The sequence below is a fragment of the Ursus maritimus genome, unplaced genomic scaffold, assembly GCF_017311325.1.
Source record: "Ursus maritimus isolate PB19 unplaced genomic scaffold, ASM1731132v1 scaffold_15, whole genome shotgun sequence".
Classification (NCBI taxonomy): domain Eukaryota; kingdom Metazoa; phylum Chordata; class Mammalia; order Carnivora; family Ursidae; genus Ursus; species Ursus maritimus.
The window spans coordinates 44588146-44614062 of record NW_024423897.1 but is presented as its reverse complement, the minus strand read 5'-3'; the positions used below and the strand labels follow the sequence as shown (position 1 = coordinate 44614062).

The 25917-nt window shown below is 33.4% G+C and overlaps 1 protein-coding gene across 2 annotated transcripts in view; it reads right to left on the bottom strand.

The window, feature by feature from the left end:
• Positions 1–25917, bottom strand: part of LOC103664871 (cadherin-10) — a 110890-nt gene that overhangs the window by 4603 nt on the left and 80370 nt on the right. For both annotated transcript variants that reach the window (XM_040630525.1, XM_040630526.1), the window contains exons 5-9: positions 21024–21211; positions 19232–19485; positions 14722–14858; positions 9592–9713; positions 4536–4644 (exon numbers count right to left, since the gene is read on the bottom strand). In XM_040630525.1, the coding sequence (XP_040486459.1) occupies positions 4536–4644; positions 9592–9713; positions 14722–14858; positions 19232–19485; positions 21024–21211 (810 nt within the window). The remainder of the gene's footprint in view (positions 1–4535; positions 4645–9591; positions 9714–14721; positions 14859–19231; positions 19486–21023; positions 21212–25917) is intronic.

Sequence of the window (25917 nt, the reverse complement as noted above, 5' to 3'; positions counted from 1 at the left end):
ACTGATAAATCAAATACAACAGGGGGAAAAAAAAGGTGAAAATTTCTTGTAGGTATAGTGGTTGAACATAAAGCAGTCATTTCCTAAATTATTAATAAGAAGTTATTTCTACTACATCAGTTAACTATAAAAGCTAGGAAAGAAGATTAGCAAAACAGAAGATGTACATAAGCAAATTTAAAAAATAAATTTAATCCCAATAATTTTGCAAAGTTGACTTATCTTCCAAAAAGTATTAGGATATAATTCTTCCATTCTCAAACCTACACTACAATAAATATTTATATGCATATGGGTATATATTTTTTCCTATTTTCTTTTTTAAAGTTTTTATTTAGGTTTTAGTTAGTTAACATACAGTGTAATATTAATTTCAGGTGTAGAATTTAGGAATTCATCACTTCCATACAAGAGCTGGTGCTCATCATAAGTGCACTCCTTAATCCCCATTACCTATTTCACCTGTCTGTCGGCCACCTCCCCTCTGATAACCATCAGTTTGTTCTCTATAGTTAAGAGTATTTCTTGGTTTGACTCTTTTTCTCTTTTTCCCTTTACTCCTTTGTTTTGTTTCTTGAATTCCACATATGAACGAAATCATATGGTATTTGCCTTTCTCTGACTGACTTATTTAGCTTAGCATTATACTCTGGAGCTCCACCCATGTCATTGCAAATAGCCAAGATTTCATTCTTTTTTTGTGGCTGAGTAATATTCCATTTCATATACATAACACTTCTTCTTTACCCATTCATCAGTTGATGGGCATTAGGGCTGTTTCCATAATTTGGCTATTGTACATAATGCTGCTGCAAACACTAGGGTGCACCCCTTTGAATTAGTATTTTTGTATTCTTTCAGTAAATTCCTAGTAGTGCAGTTGCTATATCATAAGATACTTCTATTTTTAACTTTTTAAGAAACCTCCATACTGTTTTCCAGAGTGGCTGCATCAACTTCCATTCCCACCAATAGTGCAAGAGGGTTCGCCTGTCTCCACATCCTCGGTCAACACTCATTCATGATAAAAACCCTCAGTGAAGTAAGCTTAGAGGGATATACCTCAACACCGTAAAGGCCATATACAAAAAACCCACAACTAATATCATCCTTAATGGGGAAAAACAGAAAGCTTTTCTTCTACGGTCAAGAACAAGACAGGTATGTACCCTTTCACCATTGTTATTTAATATAGTACCAGAGGTCCTAGCCTTAACAATAGGACAACTAAAAGAAATAAAAAAACACCCAAATTGGCAAGGAAGAAGTAAAATTTTCACTATTTGCAGATGACATAATAGTCTATATGGATAACCAGAAAGGCTCCACCAAAAAAACCACTAGAACTGATCATGGAATTCAGTAAAGTTGCAGGATACAAAATCAATGCACAGAATCTTTTGCATTTCTATATACCAATAATGAAAAAGAAATTAAAGAATCAATCCTCAAAAACCATAAGATACTTGAGAATAAGCCTAACCAAAGAGGTGAAAGACCTGTACTATGAAAAGTATAAAACACTGATGAAAGAAATTGAAGATGACACAAAGAAATGGAAAGACACTCCATGCTCCTGGACTGGAAGAGCAAATATTGTTAAAATGTCTATAGTACCCAAAACAATCTGCACATTTAATACAATCCCTATCAAAATACCACCAGCATTTTCCCACAACTAGAACAAAACTCTTGAAATTTGTGTGGGACCACAAAAGACCCCAAATAGCTAAAGCAACCTTGAAAAAGCAAAGCTGAATGCATCAAAATTCTGGACTAAATTACAAAGCTATAATGATCAAAACAGTATGGCACAAAAACAGACACATAGATCAATATAACAGAACAGAAAAAGAAAATCCAGAAATGAACCCACAACTATATGCTCAACTAATGTTCAACAAAGCAGTAAAGAATATCCAGTGGGAAAAAGACAGTCTCTTCAACAAACAGTGTTGGAAAAACTGGACAGCAACATGCAAAAGAATGAAACTGGACCACTTTTTTTTTTTTTTACGTCAAGCACGCCAAAAAAATTCAAAAAGGACTAAAGACCTAAATGACCTAAATGTTAGTTAGACCTGAAACCATAGAAATCCTTGAGGAGAATACAGGCAGTAACCTCTTTGACTCTGGCCAAAGCAACTTCTTTCTAGATATGTCTCCTGAAGCAAGGGAAACAAAAGCAAAGATAAACTATTGGGACTTCATCAAAATGAAAAGAAACAGTGAAAAGAAACAGTCAACAAAACTAAAAGGGTATCTAAGGAATGGGAAGAGATATTTGCAAATGACATATATGATAAAGGGTTAGTATCTAAAATATATAAAGAATTTATAAAACTCGACACCCAAGAAACAACCCCTCAAAACAAAAACAAAAAACTCTAATAATCCAATTCAAAAGTGGGCAGAAGATATGAATAGACATTTTTCCAAAGAAAACATACAGATGGGCAACAGACACATGAAAAGATGCTCAATATCACTGATCATCAGGAAAATACAATCACAACTATTATGGGATATCACCTCACACCTGTCAGAATGACTAAAATCAACAACACAAGAAACAACAGATGTTGGCATATGGGTATATTTAGAATCTTCTTGCCTTATTCTTTTTAAACTTTTCAAAAGGTTCTAAATCTAATCTTGCCTATAATGCTTTCAAAATATTGAAGAATAAAATGAAGTTTTACCTAAATTAATCATCCTAATCAAATCATTTTATTAAATATTCAGAATGTCATCATACAGTTATGCTTTTGACCTATAAGTTAGTGAAAAGCATGGGAATCTTAAGAATCAAAAGCTCGAAGTGTGGTATCACAGAAGCAGGAAATTAATTTTTTTTAAAAATGATACCATAAAATTGAAGTTTTCTAAGATGAACACATAGATAAATACAAGGGCATTTTCTCAAAAGCAGTAAGATGATATCTACGTCATTGGCATTTCTTTCAAAAGGCACCCAATAACAAAATAGTGAGTTTATGCACTCTGGAACGGTGAGCTTTGGAATAGTGAGTTCATTCCATCCGACTTTAGTGGTATTCTATATAGTGACATGTTCAAATGTATATTCATAAGGCTTCAACTCTTGCCATGAGTAACTCATATAAGATCAGGAACTCTCCTGAATATAGGAAGATGGTACTACTTATCAACAATTACTTAAGATTAGCCTTGAGATGCTTACCTAGTAACTGTGAAATGCTGTGATAAGATAACACTATTTCGAGTCTCTATTACTTTTTAAAATTGAGAGGTGGTTTGTTGGGATTCATGGCTCAGTTTAACAAAAACATAAAACAAATTAAAATGCACTTAGAAAGAGGTATAATATTGTCAAATCAGTACTAGGGATGTCTAATCTAAGTTCTATATTTAGGATGCCAGATTCAGCAAGTAAAATGATGGGTGTTTTGCTGATATGCAGATGAAACTAGACATCTTGTATCTTATCTGCCAACTCTATGAGAATTTTTTGCATCGCAATTATTTTAGACGTTCAGAGGGATGGAAAAGAGACATTCCAGAAACTACGATTTAGTAAACAGATGTTACCAGTGGTTGCCCTCTTTTCAACTGATTTGTGCAGTTTCTGCCATATCAAATACCTCAAACAATGATTGGGTTAATGTAAAACTATCCATTATCTTAAACTTTTTTCTGATATTCTGAAAGCCGCCGAGAGTTGATATAGCAATCTGGCTCTGACGGTGGATATACATTGTTATGAAGGTATTATAAATACGCCAATGTAGTTATTAAATTTATTTTAAGAATAACTGTATCTACACTCTAAGACAAGTATGTCTTTTTAAAGAAAGATCAATGGATATAATTAGTTTAACATAAATTTATTAAAGGGAAATAAGCTCTAACTATACACTTTTATTTAGACAAGAATAATTAACATATATTTTTCAAAGAATAAAGCTGTTCAGCTTTTTAAAAATAGTAAGCATTTTCATATTTTTTTCCTCTAAAATATATTTTTGTCTTCTTTGGGAATGCAAGAAATATCATTTCAGTATTTTTTATCACAGGGATATTATAAAATGTACATATTGCACGGAAGAATAGTGTATCTTGCCCTTGCTTCTGCTTTTGCACTTAAACCCCTCAGAGACTAATACGGAAACTTCTCCTTCTTCTCACGCGTATTCCATGCCTTTTTGGCTGTGGTGAATCTGTTGATGCTAAATCTCATTGAAATTGTCACAAGGGTCTCACTGACTCATTCATTTCTCTACCCTGTGTGTCTGATTATTTCCAGGCTTTCTAATGTTTTTAAGATTCAATCTTTTCATTAGTACTCATATTGAAACTTCTTTCACATCTTTATTATTTTGAAATTTAAGAAAATGAACACTGTCAAGCAAGAAATTAATATCTCATTAAATATCTGATGAAAATAACATTTTGTAACACAGATCAATAAATTAATACATACAGCAATTGTTACGTTGGAGAAAAGCTCTTGTTAATGTCACCTGAAATCATAATGACAACGTTCTAAAATTTACCTTCGTTATCCTGTACTGTGAAGTTTGGATTGACAGCAGCTAAACTGAAGAAAAATTTCTGTCCACCTAAAGGGTCATCTTTGTCTACTGCACTTATAGTCTGTATTAGCTGCAGAAAAGAAAAAAACGCATAGTTATCAAACTTCTATGGGTATAATCTGCTTTACAATATGTAATTTTTTAACATTCAGTTTTGTCTAAATTTAAAGGCAGTTGATTTTTTTCCTTGTGCATGTCTTTATTTTATTCCATTTTTTACTATTACTTTGACTTTAACAAAGTATCTCTCTCCCTCCCTCTCTGCTTCTGTTTCTGTTTCTTTCTTTCCCTCCTTCTCAATTTCTCCTAAATACTATCCATTTCTTCAAAATAATAAATGACAATATTATATTCTTTACAGTGTTATTAATTTAGATATAGCATTTGATGTGAGTACGTTATTTCATATATATTTAAACATTGATCTGGAAAAGTTTATCTAATGGAGGGAAAATTTAGAAAACTAGTGTGATTATGGCTTTTCTCCTTATCAAAAGTGAAAACCATTCAGAGAATCTATAGATTTTATAGATAATATTATGCAAAACTTTTTAAAGGAAAGACTTAAAGATAATGATCTACTCTAATAGTAGTGGTTCACTTTATTTGCATCGTCAATAAAATTACGTTTTTTTAATTCAATATATGTATACCATGGGAAATGATTATTTTATAAAGACCATCTCTGATTTATTTTAGGGTAAAAGACAATATAAGAAGCTATCTGGTAACAAAGCAGAAGATGTAACACCTTTTACTATATATTCAGATCACTTCTTTGAACATATATAATTAATATACAAATATATATTTAACATATGGCTAAGTCTTTTTTTTTTCATATATATCCAATTTGTCCTTAACTTATATGTATAACAACATTTCATATGATTTTTTGAATATCTTAATTTTGGAAGAGAGCTTCAGAAGTTGTTAAATTTGTATGCTGATGCCTATATAAATGGTCAAATTTATGCTTAACTGAAAGGAATATGCTTTACTGCATTGACGTATTTAACAGGGTGTCGATATTTGGTGAAAATATTTCTTACTGATGTTTTTGTTGATGTAAAAAGAGATTTCAAGTTTAAAATATTATATAATTATTTAAAAAATTAAGGAATTATTTTAACTCTTCCATATTCAATTAGTTTTCTTTTAAATTACCTTATAAAAATAAAAAAGTGATAAATTTTTGCTACTCCCTATTTAATTATAACCCTAACACTTATTTCAAAATAATACAAGAAATATAATTGGATCAAACAAAGATTAATGTTTATCATCCAGGAATAAGCAGCCCAAAAAGTCATTTAAACTTTGAATAATTTTAAAATATATTTTAAAACATAACATAACTATTTAATGAAATTTTAGTGGTAATTTAAGATTAAATAGATTAAATAGAAAGCAAAGTTCAGTTACAAAATCATTTCTTGACTGACTTGTTTGTTGAACAGTCCAAAAGATTTTATTTTTAAATAGTGATTTATAAGAATAAGTTAAAGGGAAAAAAATTACATAAAACAACACCAAGAAAGATGATAGAACTTAATAAAACGTCTATGTTTATATATATGTATATATTATTAAGATTAATATGTTAAGCACAAATATAGATACAAAATGATAGAAATTTAAAAGTAGAGCTAACAGTCTTTTAAAATAAAAAATACAATGTTTCATAATAAATATGCATTTTCAACTGTGATTACAAATTACAATTTCAGTTTATTTTTAGAAATCAAAATAATACGTTTCAGAGAACAAAATGGCCATATCTTTACATATATCTATAAGAAGGTACAATGGCTTACACAAAAATTCTTAATTAAAATGTTATTTGAATAAAAGATGATAGCATTCTTGGTTTCAAAATTAGTGATTCACTGATATATTTTCTTTATATGTTATAAAGGAAATAACCTCTGCGTTGTTCAAGGGTCAACTATATTTTGTTTTGGTGTGTGTTTATTTGTTTTGGTATATGTACCATATACATATGGATATGTACATATACCTATGGATATGTGCCATATACACATAAGTATGTGTCAGAATAGAAATCAGAAGTTGACAAGATGGAGATAAAACTACTTCCCCAGTCTCTCTATATAAGCACTTGCTATTTTATTCCTACTGGAGACAAGTTCGTTTTGACTCATTTCCAATAAAATAGGTTGCCACAATTATGGGGAAAAAAACACTGGTGATGTCCAGTATTCAATTTGAGCATATGAAGAATAGACCCAGATAAGTCATTTGTATTTTATCTTCTTAGCTGTTACATAATCGGTTTGTATTTTTATTAGACTATTCTAAAATAATCTCAAATCAACTTGAGGGCTTTTTCAGTGATCATACCATAATGGAGTGTGGGATGACAAATGGATTTTAAGATATTTAAGCAGGAAAACTGGTCACTAAGTTTTAATGTTTTAGCTTTTGCAGTGGGAAGAGTAGTAGTTAGGGAAGGAACTAAACACTGTTCTGTGGAAATATATAATGGGATATTTGGGGTCTGACAAAGGCCTAGAGCTTAGATACCATCTGAGGGTAAATACAAGCAGCAGTCCTCCCTGGGGAGACTCTCTGGGAAATCTCTGAGACTGAAATACTATTTCCTTCCCATAAAGATGAAAACTTATTAAAATATACTTTATTGACTGAAGGAGAGGGATGCATGAGGGAAAATGAAAGAAAAAGAAACAGCCAGTCTTCTCTCCTCTCCTTTCCCAAGAGACTTTTTCTGAGGTGGAAAAAATGGGGAGTCAAGTAGCCTAGATCAGGACTAGGGGACTGAGTCCCCCCTAGAGGGGACTTTAATTTACATCAATTTTAAGTTGCATCTTTTCCAAGGGGGAAAGTCTTCTACTGCTAGAGAAGGGACTAGGCAGAAAAGGAAGAGGGAATGGCAACTAACTTTATCTGTCTTCTCATTTTGTTCACACAGCAAAGAGATGGAATCATTTCCTCTGTCATTTTTCGAAGTGTTACTTTGTTTTTTTTAATTAATTAATTTTTGTATTGCATTCAGTGCCACTTTAAAACAGTACTTAATTCAGAGGAGAGCTGGGTGGATTGAAATACTCTATAAATAACGAAAGTACACCCGAAGTCCTAACAAGCTCCTACTTCCCTAGCAGGAGGGAAGACAGAGTTAACAAATAAATGTCAAGGAAGGTTCAGTGAAGGACTTTTCCAAATAACCAGCTTGGTTTTGCCTGCTAGGCTGTTGTAACCTAGAATTCCATCACTGAGTACATGACGGTTTAGTTTAAACAACCATTCATCAGCCAAGAGACCAAAATGACATTTAACAAACTGATCTTATTAAAAATAACTACTATGGGGGCACCTGGGTGGCACAGCGGTTAAGCGTCTGCCTTCGGCTCAGGGCGTGATCCTGGCATTATGGGATCGAGCCCCACATCAGGCTCCTCCGCTATGAGCCTGCTTCTTCCTCTCCCACTCCCCCTGCTTGTGTTCCCTCTCTCGCTGGCTGTCTCTATCTCTGTCAAATAAATAAATAAAATCTTAAAAAAAAAAAAAAAAACTACTATGGGAAGCTATTGCACATTCAGCCAATGAGACAAAAATTACTAATCCTGTTATTCCTATCAAGTTTGTCCAAACAGGCTACTTTTTAAATTAAAATGGCCTTTGATTTTATTGTTTTCCTGCAACATGCCAATTGGTTTTTAAAGTCCAAAAAATATAAAGTTACTGAACCAGATTTAGTTTTTTTTTTCTTAAGAGGCATAAGGGGGAAAAAAACCCCACAATCCCTTATTTTGTATATTTTGAATACATTTGGAAATCAGTATTTAAAATGACTCAAATGCTCTGAAAAGGTATCTCTTGAAAATCAAATAGAATAACCATAGAGGAAGCAATGCACGCGGCAGTTGTAAAGTGGGTAATTTATCTCTTAGAGAAAAGGCTTCAACTTATATCATGCTGAGCCTGCCAAGCAGAGGACTATTTAGAGCAGTATTTTCAGGGCAAACACTGTTTCATTACGAAGTAGGTCGGAAGTAGCTTTGTCATTTAAATATTCCAAATTAAACATTCCCATAACATTTTCAAATAAAAAAAATGAACCCAATTGCAGCAATTTCACCATTTCAAACAATAGACAGGCTATTGAATTCCTGTTAGAATCTTCAGAAGGAAGAATTTGTGTTATCCCACAACGTAATTTGCATAAAAATGTAACAATGACATTGATGTTTATAAAGAGCATCAAATGATGTCAAAACACAATGCAGTTTTGTGATGGCTCCTCTTTCTTTAATAAAACACATTTGATTCCCAATTATTATTTATCACATGCAGCTTCCTTCTGTGAAGATAGCACTCAAACCAATTAAGAGCACTTCTTTCAGCCATATACACTGGAGCTTTTCAAACAACAAAATGAGTCCACTGAGGAAAAGACTTAAAGAGTTATAAACAAAGCTGACGTAGGAAGAATGTTTTAAAGGACGAAAACTAAGTCATTAAGCACTCTAAGTGTTGCTATAATGATGAAATACAAGTATAAATTTAAGGAGTGAATCCTGCGGCCCTGTTTTGAAATCATTTGCATACATTGGAATATTGATGCAAAGTTTCGCTGATCCCACGTATCTGTCTCCGTGTTTCTCCTAACTTCCATCACCATCTCTTCTAGCAGTTATCAATATTTCCCTAGAGAAACAGCAGAGGGTTTCCCCCCCCCCCGGTTTTGTTTGTGAGAATTTAAAAAGTGATAGCTGTTTCTTCCTACACCTTAATTGTTGTGGCAACAATAAAATCTTATATTTTCATTAGAACTTCACAAAAGAAATGTGAAACACGTTAGAGTGTCATTTAGAACCCCCAAAATACCAGCCTTTTTTTAAAAAAAAAAAAAAATTTGTGTTCCTGGGACTTATATGAGCATTTTTACCTCATTCTTCTTAAGATTGGGAAAAGAAAACATTTAACAAGCCATTAAAATCTTCCGAAGCTTTGAAGTCTCATGAGTGCTCACCTGCCCTGGTCTGGCATTTTCACATACAAAAGTGTCATAGAACACAGCAAATTGTGGGGCATTGTCGTTAACATCCAAAATTCTCACAAAAACAGCCACGCGCGTCATCTCTTTGGGATTGTCTGGAAAAGGGAAAGGACAAATTTGTTTAGGAAGATACATTTGTGCACCAGATTTAATTTATATAAGCATCTTGTGGATATTAAGTGCTCACATAAAAATAAGCACCGTGTTCATTCTGCCAACATAATGAGCAAATACAATAAAGAAAATTACTACAGAGTCTAATTAAGTCGTCATAAATTCAGTTATTATTGGCCTCAAGAGAACTACTATTATTTTGCAAAATCTTTTCAAAAGCACAATCCAGTGTAATTGCGTTCATGTTGTATTTGTGTCCATACTGTCCAAATATGTAAAATAAGAACAAATATTTATTAAATCTTTGTCATGCAGTATTATATTAAGCTTTACTGAGTTTGGATGAAGAAATAATTTTCAACAAACTATTAACTTGCCCATGGTCATTAGCTCCTAAGTAGTAGTTGTTATATTACAACTTACCATCCTGACTACTTTAATCACAAAAATGTATTCCAATAGCTACTCCAAACTCCTCTTTTGGAAATTTTAATATATAGCTACTAATTTTACAAGCTGGATGGAAATTTACAGGAAAATTTAAGCACCTGAATGTTTCATTAATTGTTACTGGTACCATTTCAACAATCCAGGCTCCATTTTGTATAACAAAATTAGCTCAGTAGTAACATATAGTATAATAATCATGATTTTTTTTTTTTTGCTACAGATAGTAAAATCAAGGGCATCAAAGTTTTCACATAAAAATATGCATTCAAAATTGTCTTGATTTGTAAATGGAATTTTAAAATATGAATGTCTATTTAGCTTAGCCTGGGGTAACACCCTTGTATTAGTCATAATTGCATTATCTCCACAAACGGGCTTTTCTAGGCACTAGTATTGGTATCTGAGAGTGTTTTGAGATCTTAAATTCAGTTATATTTATCAGCCTTTAGGTTATCAAAATCTTAGTCTTTGGATGTAGTTCAACTTCTGTGTGGACTTCAGCAGTCAAACTGAAGATGAATAGAAAAAGAGAAAGAGGTAATTAGCTAAAAACAAAGCAAAACAAAACAAAACAAATAACAGATGAGGTGAGGGACAATAGCAATCTTATTAAATGGCTTCTACTAACGTGGGTTATGGATAGTACTGTTTACCTTTGTGAAATGTATCTGACTTTCTAATTCTATCTATATAATTTTCAAATACAAGGGTAAAAAATAATGTCATGTACAGATAGGGAAGATATTACTATGCAAAATAATATATTTCTCCTCTTTTTTTCTCCATGTAATTATAATGTTACTAAAATAATGAAATCAGCACTTTTAAAAATAATGTGGAAGAACTGATTACTCAGCAGGGCATTTACAAGGTTGAGGCATATGAAGGAAGGCAGACAGAATTCTAAATCCACATGAAGCGTATTTATCTGCCTGCCTTTTTAAGAAACTTTGAAAGGCATCCTCTCTTTAACACTTCTTTCCAGTCTTACTCAGTCTTTTTCACCCACGTGCATTCCATTCTCAGGTTCTGATTTCCCATTTGTTAATGTACACTGCCTATTGTTCACTTCTTAGTATTTCAGGAGGTTGTAGAGTCCAGACCCTGGAGCAGAACAGAGCTGCTTGGATTCCCAGATTTGCCACACATTCACTGTGTGCCTTCAGCCAGTTTACTCCCTCTCTCTCATGCCTCAATTTACCCAATAGAAATCAAAATAGAACTTCTAATCTACGGAGTTATTTGAAAAATTAAGTCAGTTAATGCATGACAACTATCAAAAGCTATTATCGAAGTATTAGTTTGTTGGTAAGCACTCAATAGTTGTCAACTATTAAGATCATTTTTATTATCACCTTGATACCTTTTTCATTTTCCTACATTACTTGAGAGCTTATGCTATGTTACTGCACGCAAAGCACGCACACAATAAAAAATATGTTAGCTAGTTTCCCTACAGTTCATACAGGTCTGAGAGGACTGCATTTGGGGAGCAGTGGAGAAAGGACAAATAAAAGAAAAAAAAATTCTATCCCACTCTTTTCCTACCTCCCCTAGTCCTAAACCATTTGCAAATGGCCAGAGTTCACCTACAAAGGGTTCACCTACAAATCAATCCATCTACTTCGAGCTACGCGGTACTATGGGTATGAGTGGGAAAGTATGATTTTTCCACATTTTCTAGCATGTGCTTTTTCATCTACTTATATATTTAGTGGACATAAGCAAAATATTTTCTTTCAATAGTCTTGACATAAATATTACTCTTGTTGGTAAGTAATTCACTGACTTCACCACAGAAGTCAAGAGAGGCAGAACAATATCAGGTCTAAAAAACTGCACTGTCAGTCCTTTCCCTGACACAAGATGAAGATTCTCCACCTTGTTTACAGTAACTCAAAAAGCCTCTTCAAATCAAAACCTAAATCCACAAGGATAAATGTGTTTGTAAAACATTAGGCCTAGAGTCACCTATTCAAACAACAGTGCTTACACTAATCTTTTTACTGGTAGATGTTGCAACTTATGTACAAGTAAAAACATAAAGTGTTCCAAGAAGCATCACACAGAATGGTAGCTGGCACATTTACCCCCTGATTCTCTCTCAGAGTCATGCAGCCACACTCTACTAGAACAAGAACATACCAGCAATAAAGGATCTTATAATGTGAAAACATTCCGATGTACTCACAGTCTTTTCCATATCCAAGTAAAGGAAAGCTTAAATCGTTCTCTAGAAATCCCAGCCTTTAGAAAGATGTATCTTTTCTACCTGCTTAGGGCAAGAATTTCCACTCTCAAGGAACTAGGTATAGATAATGGAGTTCTTTGGTCATAAACTTTGCTCTACTGTTCTCAGAATGTCTTGCAATGATTATAGTAAAGTTTTCAGATGTGGTGAGAGGAACTCATTAGTTTCTACAATGGATTTTTCGATCCAATTGTGACCTTAATTTTAGATTTTTTTTCTCCAAATGGCATTTAAAAAATATTTTTGAAGAAGAAAAAGAGATGTTATTTCATGGTATAATGCACTAAATAATGACCTGAGGTGGTACCTGCCATGTGATGTGATACACTGCTGTGGAATGTAGAATTAAACTGTTAGAGGCAGGGCTTGAAAATGCATTGGGAAGAAGTACATTGAAACTTCATTCTGCCCTGCTTAGGGCTTGGTGTAATGCACACTTACCACAAGCCCAGTGTTTAAAATCTAGTAAAAACAATTTCCTCTATGCTGTTTCCCTCTCTCCCTTATCCATTTAATACCCAGAACAGCATAATGGGCCTCTGACTGCTTGTGGCTTGGCAGGTAGGCATTTCTAGCAGTTACTCCATAAATTGATTTCACTTAAGGGCAAAAAATAGGTTTAGTTCTTTAAAAGAAGAACATAATTGGCTTAGCTTTTTACAGAATTGTAATTACTTCAACTAGCTTTAGAACTTAAATTTCTCAAAGTATCTGAAATGGAAAATGCAATTCCTAACTCATTAGGCTTGAATTAGGATCTTGAAACCAGCAGAGAACACAAACAACCGTGATTCTGGAATGATCAGATTGGACCCTGTCAGGCACATCTAACTGTGGTGATATGGAGATAGATAACAGAAATAAAAGCTTTCCTTAAAAGAAAAACTCAAAAAAAAATCTTCAGTTGGCCTTAAAAGGCACAGCCATTTATATCTCACTACGGAAAAACTGGGTCAATTGGATGGTGGCGCTAATCTGTATTTCAGAGCCAGGTTTAAGGAGAAAGCTAAATCTACGATTTTATCCTGAAGCTTTGAATTCATTGTTAATGATCTGTCCAGCCTAGTTCCATCCTTCTGACACTTGGCGATTTGGACCCACTGCTTTGCCTTCCAGATCCTGGCACGGTGGCTTCAAATAATTTGACCTTGATAAGTGTTTGTGGATTCAGCTTCATCTTTCAGGTCTGGAATTTACTGGCTTAGTTTTTCACCATGATTCAGTCCCTAATTAATGCTTCTTTTTAAAATAGTTCAAGAGTTGCTTTACTCCAGGAAATTGCAGTACAGGAATTTGAAACCATGAGCAAGTTTGCATGAGTGGACAAAGGGACTTCAGAGACGTGCAGTTGCACAGGGCATCGCTCTAAGCAGGGCCCCGTGCTTATTTTAGGGCTCTGCTTTTGCCATGTTCAATGTCTTAATCATTTTTTAACAAGAGGTCTAACATTTTATTTTATAATGGGCACCACAAATTACGTGGCAAGTCCTGTGAATGGGCAAGAACCTTCGCAATCAGAGACGCACGATTTTGAATCCTGGCTCTGCCTGTTACCACTTGGATGAAATTTTGTAAATCAGGTGTAGAACTAAGTATTGGATCTAGAAATAGAATGACTAGTTTTAAATCTCAGTTTTACTACTTCTGGCATTGTGACTTTGGGCAAGTTACCAAAACCCCTGGAGTCTTAGTTCCTTCTCTGTTAAATAAGGTCAATAAAAATATTACTAGGAGAAAATTAATATAAAATTCTTAGAATAATACCTGGCATAGAGTGCTTAATGTTAGCTATTATTACCAATACCTTGGTTTCCTCATCTGTAAAAAGGAAGAAACAATACCCATGTAGTTACATGTTTGTTATTAAATGGTACACACCCAGTATTTAGCATAGATTTTAATTTATAGTGTCCATGTAATGAATCTAATGCATTTTTCCCCAAAAAAGGATATCTTTAGTGCCCAATTCTAGGTAATTTTATTAGTCAATATTAAATGCTGATTTGTGATACCTATAACTATCCCTCAGTATAAACAGAAACTATTGAAAAGAATTATAGGTGTTGAGAAGCTATTTTTTTTTTTGCTTGAAATCAATGTTTTATTCTTTTTTTTCAAGATTTTATTTAAATTCAAGTTAGTTAATATATAGTGTAGTATTAGTTTGAAGTCTTTTAAAAACTTAGATTAAAGTTACAATTCATACGTGATTAATGAGAAGAAATCATTTTTAATATGAAATAAAACCTAATATATGTTAAATATTATATACATAAAATTCATCTTACTGATTTCAGCAGCTATAACAGTAAGATTGTGCCATTGAGATAGTTCACGGTCAAGTGGCTTTGATGTATAAAGGGATCCATTTCCAGAATGTATGTTAAAGATTCTGTCAAGGTCAGTATGGCGATCCAAGGAAAATCTGAACATAGAAAGCAAGAAAAATACATGGCAGTATTATTGGTTTGTAGGAGAAAATAGTGTAATGCACACACACAGTAACGTGTAATAATTTCATAAGATTCCATAGTACTGATGTAGAATGAAGACTGGTTCACTGATTTATCCCGCACAGAAGCACACACACATACAGGACCCCACACCCCCAATTTCTACCTTCCTCCTCTTCCCAAGGCATGAGCTGGCACTTTGTTCAGCATTCAAAATGATGGCTTTCTGAATATTTGTTTTATTAAATCACTGTCTATTGTCTTATTCAACTGACTGGGAAGTGTTGTTTTTCTTTTTTTCCACAAAGTAGTTGGCATTACAGATGGTTACATTACCGACTGACATTACCCAGGAGTTGAAAATTCTGTTAAGGAATTACTGTAAGGATCAAATGCAAAAATGCACTCCCAGAAGCAAAGTCTTTTTCATATGATGAAACTGGAGCCAACATTAGTTTCAAAGACTAGCAGGTTATAAATTTATGATGATGTTTAGTAACTCCATGGTATGATACCCATGTAGCTTCAGTTAACCATATGTATCATTAAAAAATGTATACATTTTAACTAAAGATTCTTTTAAAAACAGAAAAGTTGGGGTAGGAGTTTTCACATATTTATAGCAAGTAGTCTCAGTAAAAAAAAATATTATAATAAAAAGCTAAAGTCTTAGCATATGTATAAGAAACCAACTATGCTGCAAATTGATTAAAGACTTGTGTTGGGTGTCATTCTAAAGCCTAACTCCAGGTTTATCAATCAGGTTGCTATAGTTGGGATAAATCCCATTACTTGGGAGACTGTCAGGCAAGGTTTAAGACAGTTATATCCCCTATCGGTTCCTTCCACTTCACAATCCTAGTTGCTTACAAATGCTTTATAATCCTTGAGTTGTCAAGCATAATCCTCAAGTTATATTTAATGCTCCATATTAAAAAAATGAACAAAGCAAAGCACAGATGACAAGTCCAGGAGTAACACTCAGTAACGGTGTATCTTTTCCTAAACCACGACTGTCACTTATTTTTAGGAAAACCTTATGAAATACTATTTTTAAATTGTGATTTGTGAGTAATAATCCAAAGTAATTTTTAAAGTGCCATGAAACTCTTTTCTCTTTTAATGTTCCAAACCTGTATGATATTTCCAAAAATCAATCGAATGTTACGATCCTTATGCTAGGTTTTGAATGAACTTCATTAGAAGAACAACTTAAGCCATCAATACAACTAATGTGATTTTACTTTGGACTGCTTGTTTTAGATTTTTATTTTAAATCAGTTCTAACTGGAACAAACCAGTAATTAACAAATCTTCTTAATCAGTTCTAGCCCTCTCTATTAATACCATATGAATTTAGTTTTGCATTAAAACTGCATGTCTTACCATTTACACATAAGTTTGCAAAACACTGAATCTTTATATCTGGAATAATTCACAAATTCTTTCTCAATTTGACAGAATTATTTTACTACTGAAAGACTCAACATACATTTTCGTCCTCCTTTGAGTGTTCCATGATTACCTAAAGTAGAAGCTTATTTGTCTATTCCATCCCAAAGTATCTTTTAGCACTCATCTCTAAATGTAGTATCAAAATGTACCATTTACCACCTTGTATTAGGAATTCATTTCAACATCAAAATGTGAGTTACATTTCAAACAGGAAATCAAACATCAAAAAACCAAGCGTCATTCTTGAAGTATAATAAGCACTCAATGAATATTATTTCTCATACTGAGTCTTCTTCCCTAACAGATTGAGAACTTCTTGAGAAATATATTAATATCTGATATAGTGATCCACAAATATTTGTTAAAAAAAAACACAACTGAAATCTTTGGTATTCTGGCAAATAAGTTTTCTTATTTCTATAGAAGTATGATGTGAAGTTGCATTATGTAAATAAATACAAAGCATTATTGTCCTTGTCAAATCATTTTATGTGTGTTTTGTCTTATTTCTTATAATTTAGGTTAAAAACTAATGACAAAATTTAGAGGACTATGCAAAATTATCTTAAAGATACAGACAGATCCTGGTTCCTTTTCAAACATGACATAATTATACTTTCCAATTCTCTGTTAGCAAATTATGTGTGCTAATTTTCATTTTCCTTTTTAAGATCATTTCCAGAATGAACATTTAAGTAAATCCCTTTGATTATTGCATTAACATCTATAATATGACTTAAAGAATTTATAATATGCCCAGTATTATATTATCTATCCCATAAATACATTTCATTTGTAAAGCTATTTTATCCCTGATTCATATATATATATATATATATATATATATACTGTAGTTCTATCATTATTAAGATTCAAAAATTTTCAATTGCATTTTCTACATCAAGTTTGCATAAATCCAATTATATGACAACCTTTATGGCATAGACTTTGTCATTAACACGCATTAATTCTGTTACTATATAGTATAGATAAATGGATTCCTTCCTTAGATTTCCATTCTGATTAAATATTTTATTTTAGTTTCAAAATCCACAGACATATTTTGACATATAATAACTGTCAGTCTATAAGAGGATGCAGAATCGATTTCATTTTGTGGAGAATATATTTATATTGCCACTTTATAACACCACTGGATTTAAGTTGAACTTTAAAAAAAAAATACTATATTTCATTTAAAAAAGCCCACTTTAAAACCAGGAACGCAGCACACAGCCCCTGTTAAAGTTACTTAGGAGCTATGCCAGGAAAATGCTTGGAAAGTATTGAATGGGTAAAATTAAACACGTATATGGTTATATAAAAGCTTCAAAGGAAAAAAAAATCCAAGCAATACAGCAATTTCAATGAAGACAAATGGACTGGGGAAGAGGCAATTATGGGGAAGTCATGCTGGCAGCTGGGAGCTGTACATGATTACCATATATGTAACCTGTGATGCTTTATGTGAATATAAGAAAATATTTATGCAATTTGAAACAACATGGATGGACCTAGAGAGTATAATGCTAAGCAAAGTAAGTCAATCAGAGAAAGACAAATACCATATTTCACTCATGTGGAATTTAAGAGACAAAACAAATGGACAAAGAAAAGAAGAGAGACAGGGAGACAAACCAAAAAAGAGACTCTAAACTATGGGAACAAACAGATGGTTACCAGAGGGGAGGGGGGTGGGGAATGGGTGAGACAGGCGATGGGAATAACAGGACACTTATCTTGATAAGCACTGAGTAATACATGGAACTGTTGAATCACTATCTTGTACATCTGAAACATGTAACACTGTATGTTAACTACACTGGAATTAAAAAAATATAAAAGCAAAACAAAAAATAGATAAAATTATACAAATCAAATACTAATTTTAATATATATAAAATACGACTTCACTTGGAGATGTGGTAGACCTATAGCATTTTTAACTTTAACTTGAGTTAGAGTCACATGGCATACAAAATTAGAGATTCTCTACATTCTGCTGTTGTGTTCTTAGGAATCAGAGAAGAGTGTGCTCGGAAATTGTTAACCATCATTTAAACTCTTACTTGACTGGTCCATGTGGAGCAAGGAGGAAAGAAAATTAACTTGTTGAGAATAGGGAAGCGAATGAAATCCAAAACACATGATGTACTAACAATTTAAAATAACAGTCATTTTGATGGTCAATGTTATATATAGATATCTGTATTTCTTTAAAATGATACAACAAATGTCAATAAAAGCTTTTGAGTCTTTCTTATTTGTATGTTATTCACATCCCATATATTTTTAGGCTGCCGTAAGAAAGCAAAGCGATAAAAAAAAAATTTGAAATTACTGTGATCTTTCTGGAATGCTCTAATATTTTTTTAAATATTTTTTGAAACAGCCAAAACAAAAACAAACAAAAATCCTCCCTTCTTTGATGGTAGGAGAATAGGGGAGTTTCTAATATGTAATATAACTGCATCGTAACATTGCTGTAATTATATTCTTTTAACTGTTACAACTCTCAACTTCACATATCATTTAATAACTGAAAGCACAAATAAAGTGATTTGGTTAATTGCAAATGCACAGCTGACACAGTGCCCTTTATCTGTACCCAGGTCAGAACAACAAGTACCTTAAAGGGACGGACAGATGATACAAGCTAGGTGCTAGGCTAAAAGGCATGATTTGAACTAGACCAAATGATGAGGTTGTGTATGTCTTGCCCCAAGACATTCAGAGACAATTTACTATAAACACCTGTGCTCCTCAAATTTATGTACCACTTATGGAGAGACTCATATATTGCAATGCATTAAATGTTATAAATAGAATTTCATGATCTCTATATTTATTTTAATTCTCATTCTTTCATATGAAACATAGGCATACTTACCTAATGGGGCTAGAAGTAGAATCTGGGTCCCTTGCCATTACAGTACCAATGATCGTCCCCACTTCAATATCTTCATGAACTTCAAACAGATAGGAGGATCTGCTAAAAACTGGAGGTTCATCCACATCTTCTACGGAGATTTTTACAATTGTTGTATCTTTAAATGGACCCAGGTAATAAAAACGTGGATCCACATGGGTATTTTCTGCTTCAACCTTCAGAGTGTAAAGTCTTCGGCTCTCATAGTCAAGTGGCTGTATAAATAAATAAATCATCAAATTAGAGTGAGGGAAATTGGATTCTATGCTCCTTTCAAGTCACAGTGTGATTTTTAAAGCCTGGTTGAGTTCTGTCAGGTTGTTCATTAAGTGTAAATAATTAAAAGTAATAAAAAATAGTAATATAACCTTTGCATATCGGACAGGGTTCAATTTTTAGTTTTTATGTATTCGATGTGCAATACTTCAGAACATCGGAAAATTAGATTTTAAATCTTGGACAAATTGGAAAGGATGTTAAAACCTATCTCATTATGTGGTGACTCGTTACAAAAAATGGGCTCGGAGACTGTGTGTGTTTACGTGTGCATGTGTGTGGGCTGAGGTGTTGGCTACTGCTTAATGTATGTAAGCAAAAAATTCAGTTATCTTTTTACATTTATGTTGTGATGATTTCCATTCAGTTTAATGGCACGGTACTACCTGAACTATAAAATTTTGAAGACTTATATAAAGCTTTCAACAGTTGTACGAAACGCTGAAGATAAGGAAAAAACCTGGAGTAAAGAGAATAGAGAAAAACTTTGATAGCAACTTAGTAATTAGGTTACATTATGAAAAAAAAACCAGAACTTAAATATCGATGTAGTGTAACTGTCACAAGTATAAAATCAAGCTCCTCCCCTCTCACCCCTCTAAAAGGTATGTTTTGTTAACAGGAAAAAGACACTGTGGATTCAGATTCCTTCAACCTTCCCTTTTTTTTTTTTTTAATCTGATAAGCAGTAGATTCTATCTGCATTACTATTACTTTCCAGGCATGAAAAAACAACAAAGAAGCTGCTTCGTCCTTCACTGGTCACAGTCCATTTCAAACCATTTGGTTGTCACCTTGGCCTTTGCAACAGAACCTCTGGATAGTTTTGTGATTACTCAGTGTTTCAGTGGTTACTTCAGGCAATAGACTTTTTAGCACATTTCATTAGGATCTAACTTTTACGGGGCCTTAATTTTTTCTTAAAATGGTGGTACTGACTCTACAATAAAAAAACTAGTTACCTTTAAACTGTATCACTGAGCATATGTTAGAAAAGTTTAATTTATGTAGCAGAAGGGAAAATGTGAACAATTAAATTACCTTCCAAAATACGCTGTCTCTTTTTATTAGCAACGTTAATTATTGCTTCCTACATCTGGATAGATGGCATGCTACATTTTATGCCTCCCACTGTGATGATATATTGCCATTATTAGCTATTAACTGTTTTTTCTTAAGAAAACAATGTTATAATGGGGGGGCTTTTATTCACGTGCCTCAGAAATAGAGTCACACATCTATTAATTTGCCTTTTAAATTTTGTAAGAACTAAGGTTTCATGTCTCAATCAACAAAAGCATTTGGCCAAAATGTTCAAGGAGATCTTTGGCTTTATGTTGCTTGTACATGCGCACAATAAAAATCACATTTGGACTGATAGCGACATCTCCTAACGGATAATGCGCGAGTGGATAGCACATAATGAAATCTTTATTTGCTAAATGGGCAGGTGCTTATTTATACTGATGGTGTGCACCTTTTTCACAGTTATGATGCCTTCCTGTGTGTCCTTCTCGGTGATGATGTCAAACATATCAGTCCCATCACCATCGATAATTCGGTATTCTACTTCTGCATTTTTCCCCGTATCAGCATCCGTTGCTTTTACGCTCCCAATGGCTGTGCCAACTGGGGAAGACTCGAGAACTCGAAGGTGGATGGTGTCTGCAAAACATATAGAAAAGGGAGAGAAAGGGAGAGAGGGAGAGAAAGAGAGATTCCTCAATAGAATATTCAAAGGTAAATTGCATATGAGAAAACATTATAAATCTTAAGCTCTACATCAGTGTTGACTGATTAATGAGTTGAATACACATGGTATGGATAACACTAAATTAAGGTCTAAGAATGGAAAACGTGAAATTTGGGAGGCTTGAGTCTGCATATTACAAATAGTGAGTACCAATCTCTAAGAGCGTTAAGAACTCTGGTTTAAAAATGAGCACATTGTCTTTTTTTGCATTTGCACAAATAACTGGAGATGAGCTTTGAGTGCAGAGAGGTACCTGTGTGTGCTTATACAATCACCACAAATCCCAGAACATACAGTAAATATTTATATTTAATTATTTTCTCTTTGTTGTACTTAGTTATTAACTACTCTTAGGTTAGTTGAGCTGAAGGACAGAACATTACAAAATTCCATAAAATCAGCTGTCGTGAGGAGGAATCCTATTCCTATTTGTGACAGGAGCAACAAAGGATAGTCTGTGGGAGAAACACAAAGAGGCCCTTCACAGTGTCACTGTGAAAACACTCAATCCTGACAAACTCCTCTCTATGCCACAGCAAAACAAGAATTTAGCTAAGTCCCTAGTGCACCTAGATGTGCCTCCAGTGGGAACAACCTCTACTGCCAATGAGATTTATGTTCTAGGTCCTGATCATAAACTATGTTTTACTGACAGATTAATCGACCTGAAGCACACTTCTGATTATAGCACCTACATGCTCATAAGCCCTAAGTAATTCTCCTTAATATACACAATGAAGTCTAGACCTCTTAGCTAGTCATGTTCTTGCCTGAGTATATCTTTCCCAGTGTATTTTCCTTTGGTCATTTCTATGAAAGATTTGCACCAAACTGGACTTTTCCAAAGTTTTCTTGTCAAAATTCAATTTCCTAAATCTGTATGTTTCTCACATGCTCTTTCTCTCCACATAAAATCCTTCCCCCACTATCCTCTTGTAATCACAATGCAATTTACCAAACCTGAGAAATGGCACTGTTACAGTGTTACAGTATGTGTTTAGGGGATGTGCTCCTCAAAATTCATATATTGATGCCTGAACCCCCATTCAGTACCACAGAATGTGACTGCATTAGAAGACAGTGTCTTTAAAGAAGTAATTAAGGTAAAATGGGATCATTAGGTTGAGTTCTAATCCAGTATGGCTGGTGTCCTTAACAAGAATAGAAGATCTGGACACAGGCACAGAATGGAGACCATGTGAAGACACAGGGAGAAGATGGCCATCTAGAAGCCAAGCAGAGGCCTCAGAAGAAACGGACCCTCCTGAACTTGAACCTCAATATTGGACTTTTAGCTTCCAAATCTGTGAGAAAACAAACTTCTGTTGTTTAAGCCACCCAATCTGGGGTACTGTGTTATGGCAGCCCTAACAACCCAACACAGGCACTCTGTCTGCTTAGTTTGGGAAGTTGTTTCCTAGGAGACATCAGTAAGACTTGGCTTCCACTACACCCCAGTTAGTCTCAGCCTGTTCTTTTTTTGTTTATTTTTACATTTTCCTCTCCATCTATTTTTGGTAGCACAGTATTGAAAGCAACCCTCGACTCATTCCTTGGGTACTGTTCTATTGGCTCTCTACCTTTGCTGTTTCTTCTAGAATCCCGGTCCCTGAATAGTCAGATGGCTCTCACTCACTCCCTTCAGATGACTGCTCAACTGTGACCACCTCAGAAGCTTTCATCAATCACTTTACTGAAAATAGCCTTATTGAAAATACCACTCCCAATCATTCTTCAAAATACTTGCAACAGCTAGTCATTAAATATTTACTTATTTATTTATATGTGCCATGAAGATATCATGCGAAATAGGGACTTCGTATTTTTCCTCTGTTATTTTCTTATTCTATTTCTTTGAATGCGGTAGCCACCATATACTGATTCGTGTAGTGGATAAATGAGAAACTTTCTAACTTGTCTACCAGCCGCAATACTTAAATAAACCCAATCAAATCTCAGATACTCTCATTATACACTGCAGCCATAGTATCCTTTTGAAAACAATGCTCTTATGGATAATTATTCAGAGATTCAAACTTCTTTGATTGGTCCCCTTATACTTAACACATACATAAGCTGGTCCTCCATAAATTGGCTTCTCTATCTTGTCATCCTTTCTCTTAATTAATACTTTCTACCACACTGGTCGTTTTTAGGTTTAGGTTTTTCCAGTATGCTTTTCTTATTTTGATTTTCCATACAACTCTTTGCCTGTCAACCTCTGACTCTTCCTTTTGATAATATCTATTTCCCTATGCTTCTATGACAAAACATTACCAACTCAACCTATTTACTTACAAGAACTTTCTTTTAAAAATTAAATTTTATAGATGCAGCACCTTGATAAACTGATTTATTATACTGTAGCAGAAATAGCTTTTCTAAAACATAAAAATAATTATCACTGCTCTACTGAAAGCACTTATTACTGATGTTAGGATTTTTTTTAATTTCACCATTAAGTTTATAATGTCTATAAAAGTTGCTTTCTGTTAAAATCTTCAATACCATGATTATCTATTCTCAGATCTAGAGTATATGTGAAATATAGCCATAAAAATGCTTCTTTTCAATTAACGATATTTAACCAGACCAAGAATATGGACTATATGGAATATTTAACAAAATAAAAAAAAAATAATATGAGCAATTTGATTGATATATATATGAAATCTCCACAAACCATCTAGACAATACAGATTTTTTTTAAGCAGGCATGAAGTATTGAATCCCATTTGATCAAGAATTAAATTATTAGACATGTTTGAATAAATTTTAACAAATCAATATCAACTAAATTCTCTGACCATGCTACAATTAAGGCAGAGGTTAATATGAGAAGGTCACACCAAAATAATCATATTCTTGAAAAGTTAAAAGAAAGTTAAAAGTAGTTCCTCTGTAACTGATGGTTCAAATAAGATACGAATATAGAGGCCTAAAAATAATAAAAAAATCAATGAAAAGAAATTAAAACATGGGGCAAAGAAAAATAATTCTACCTAGAGAAGGTAATTTACAACTTTATGTATTTTTATACAAAGAAAAGACAAGCTGAAGCTAATGAGTTAAGTATAAACATAAGAACCTAGAAAAAAAAGACATAATAACCATCAAAGGAAAAGAAGGAAATAATTAAGATAAAAACAGAAAGTAATCAAGGTAAAAACAAATATAGAAACAAGAGAATAAAAATGCTAAAAGTTAGTTTTTTTAAAGGGCTCACAAAATAAATATATACAACAAAATGGTTCATGAAAAGGAAAGAAAGGGCAAAATCTACTAAGAATTATTTTAAAGAAATACAACTATAGAAAATGTAGTGATTTAAAAGATTAGAGAGTATTATGAACATTTATATGTCAATAAAATTAACTAGTTAGCTAGACTGGTAAATTCCTAAAAATACTTAAAAATATACCAAAGCTACTAAAGAGGAAATAAAGTATGATTTAAAATATGATTTAATACATGATTAACGATCATTTAACATATTGATATATGATTTAAAATGATCTACCCTTCTAAATACTAGCAGCTCAAATATTTTTTAAAAGATTTTATTTATTTATTTTTGAGAGAGAGAGAGAAAGAAAGCACATGCACACAAGCAGGGAGGTGGGGGAAGAAGGAGAAGCAGGCTCCCGGCTGAGCAGGGAGACCAATGCAGACCTAGATCCCAGGACCCTGGGATCATGACCTGAGCCAAAGGTAGACGATTAACTGACAAGCCATCCAAGAGCCCTTAGCAGCTCAAATATTTTTAAGGAACATTCATGGAGCAGAAAATTCCTTATTTTCTGTTCTTACATAAAGTCTTCTGGAGAAAAGAAAAATGAGGACTCTTTCTCAGCTCACCAGGCAAGAGTCCAGTGGTTACATAGTGTGGAATAAAATTCAAGATCCATCACGCCTAATTGTGTAACATTTAACAAGTTCATTTTTAATTTTTGATTCACCACCTTTTACATTTAGTTTTTGGGAAATGCTATTTTAATCACTTTACTATTAACTAAATCCAATTTGGATTTCACCAGGTTTTCCATTAAAGCCTTTCCAAAGAGGGGCGCCTGGGTGGCTCAGTCTGTTGAGTGCCTGACTCTTGATTTAGGCTCAGGTCATGATCTCAGGGTCATGAGATCGAGCCCCACATTTGGCTCTATGCTCAGAGTGGAGTCTGCTTGAGATTCTTTCCCTCCCTCTCCCTCTGCCCCCCCAAACCTCTCAAAATAAATAAATAAATAATAAAGCCTTTTCAGAGATCCTACTTTGCATTTGGTTGTTTATGCTTTCTTTATTTTAAATGTTGTCCCTGAAAAGGTCTAGAATTTTATTCCACAAGCATGAAATATAACCCTTATACCCAAACACTGGTCCAAAGTGTTTTCTATAATATAAATTAAATTTTCTTGGAGATTTGCTATTCTAAGTTGGAAGAATGGAAAGGAAAGTAAGATCAGGATTTCCTCAGACAGAAACTGAGATATCAGATTAATGGGATCATAGGAAAACACAAAACTCAACTTGTTACTACTGTCCATCATTTTGAAAATTTGATCATCAATAATATAATAATTCAGTTGATTAAAAACCATTAAATCAGGCTTCTGGCAATGCA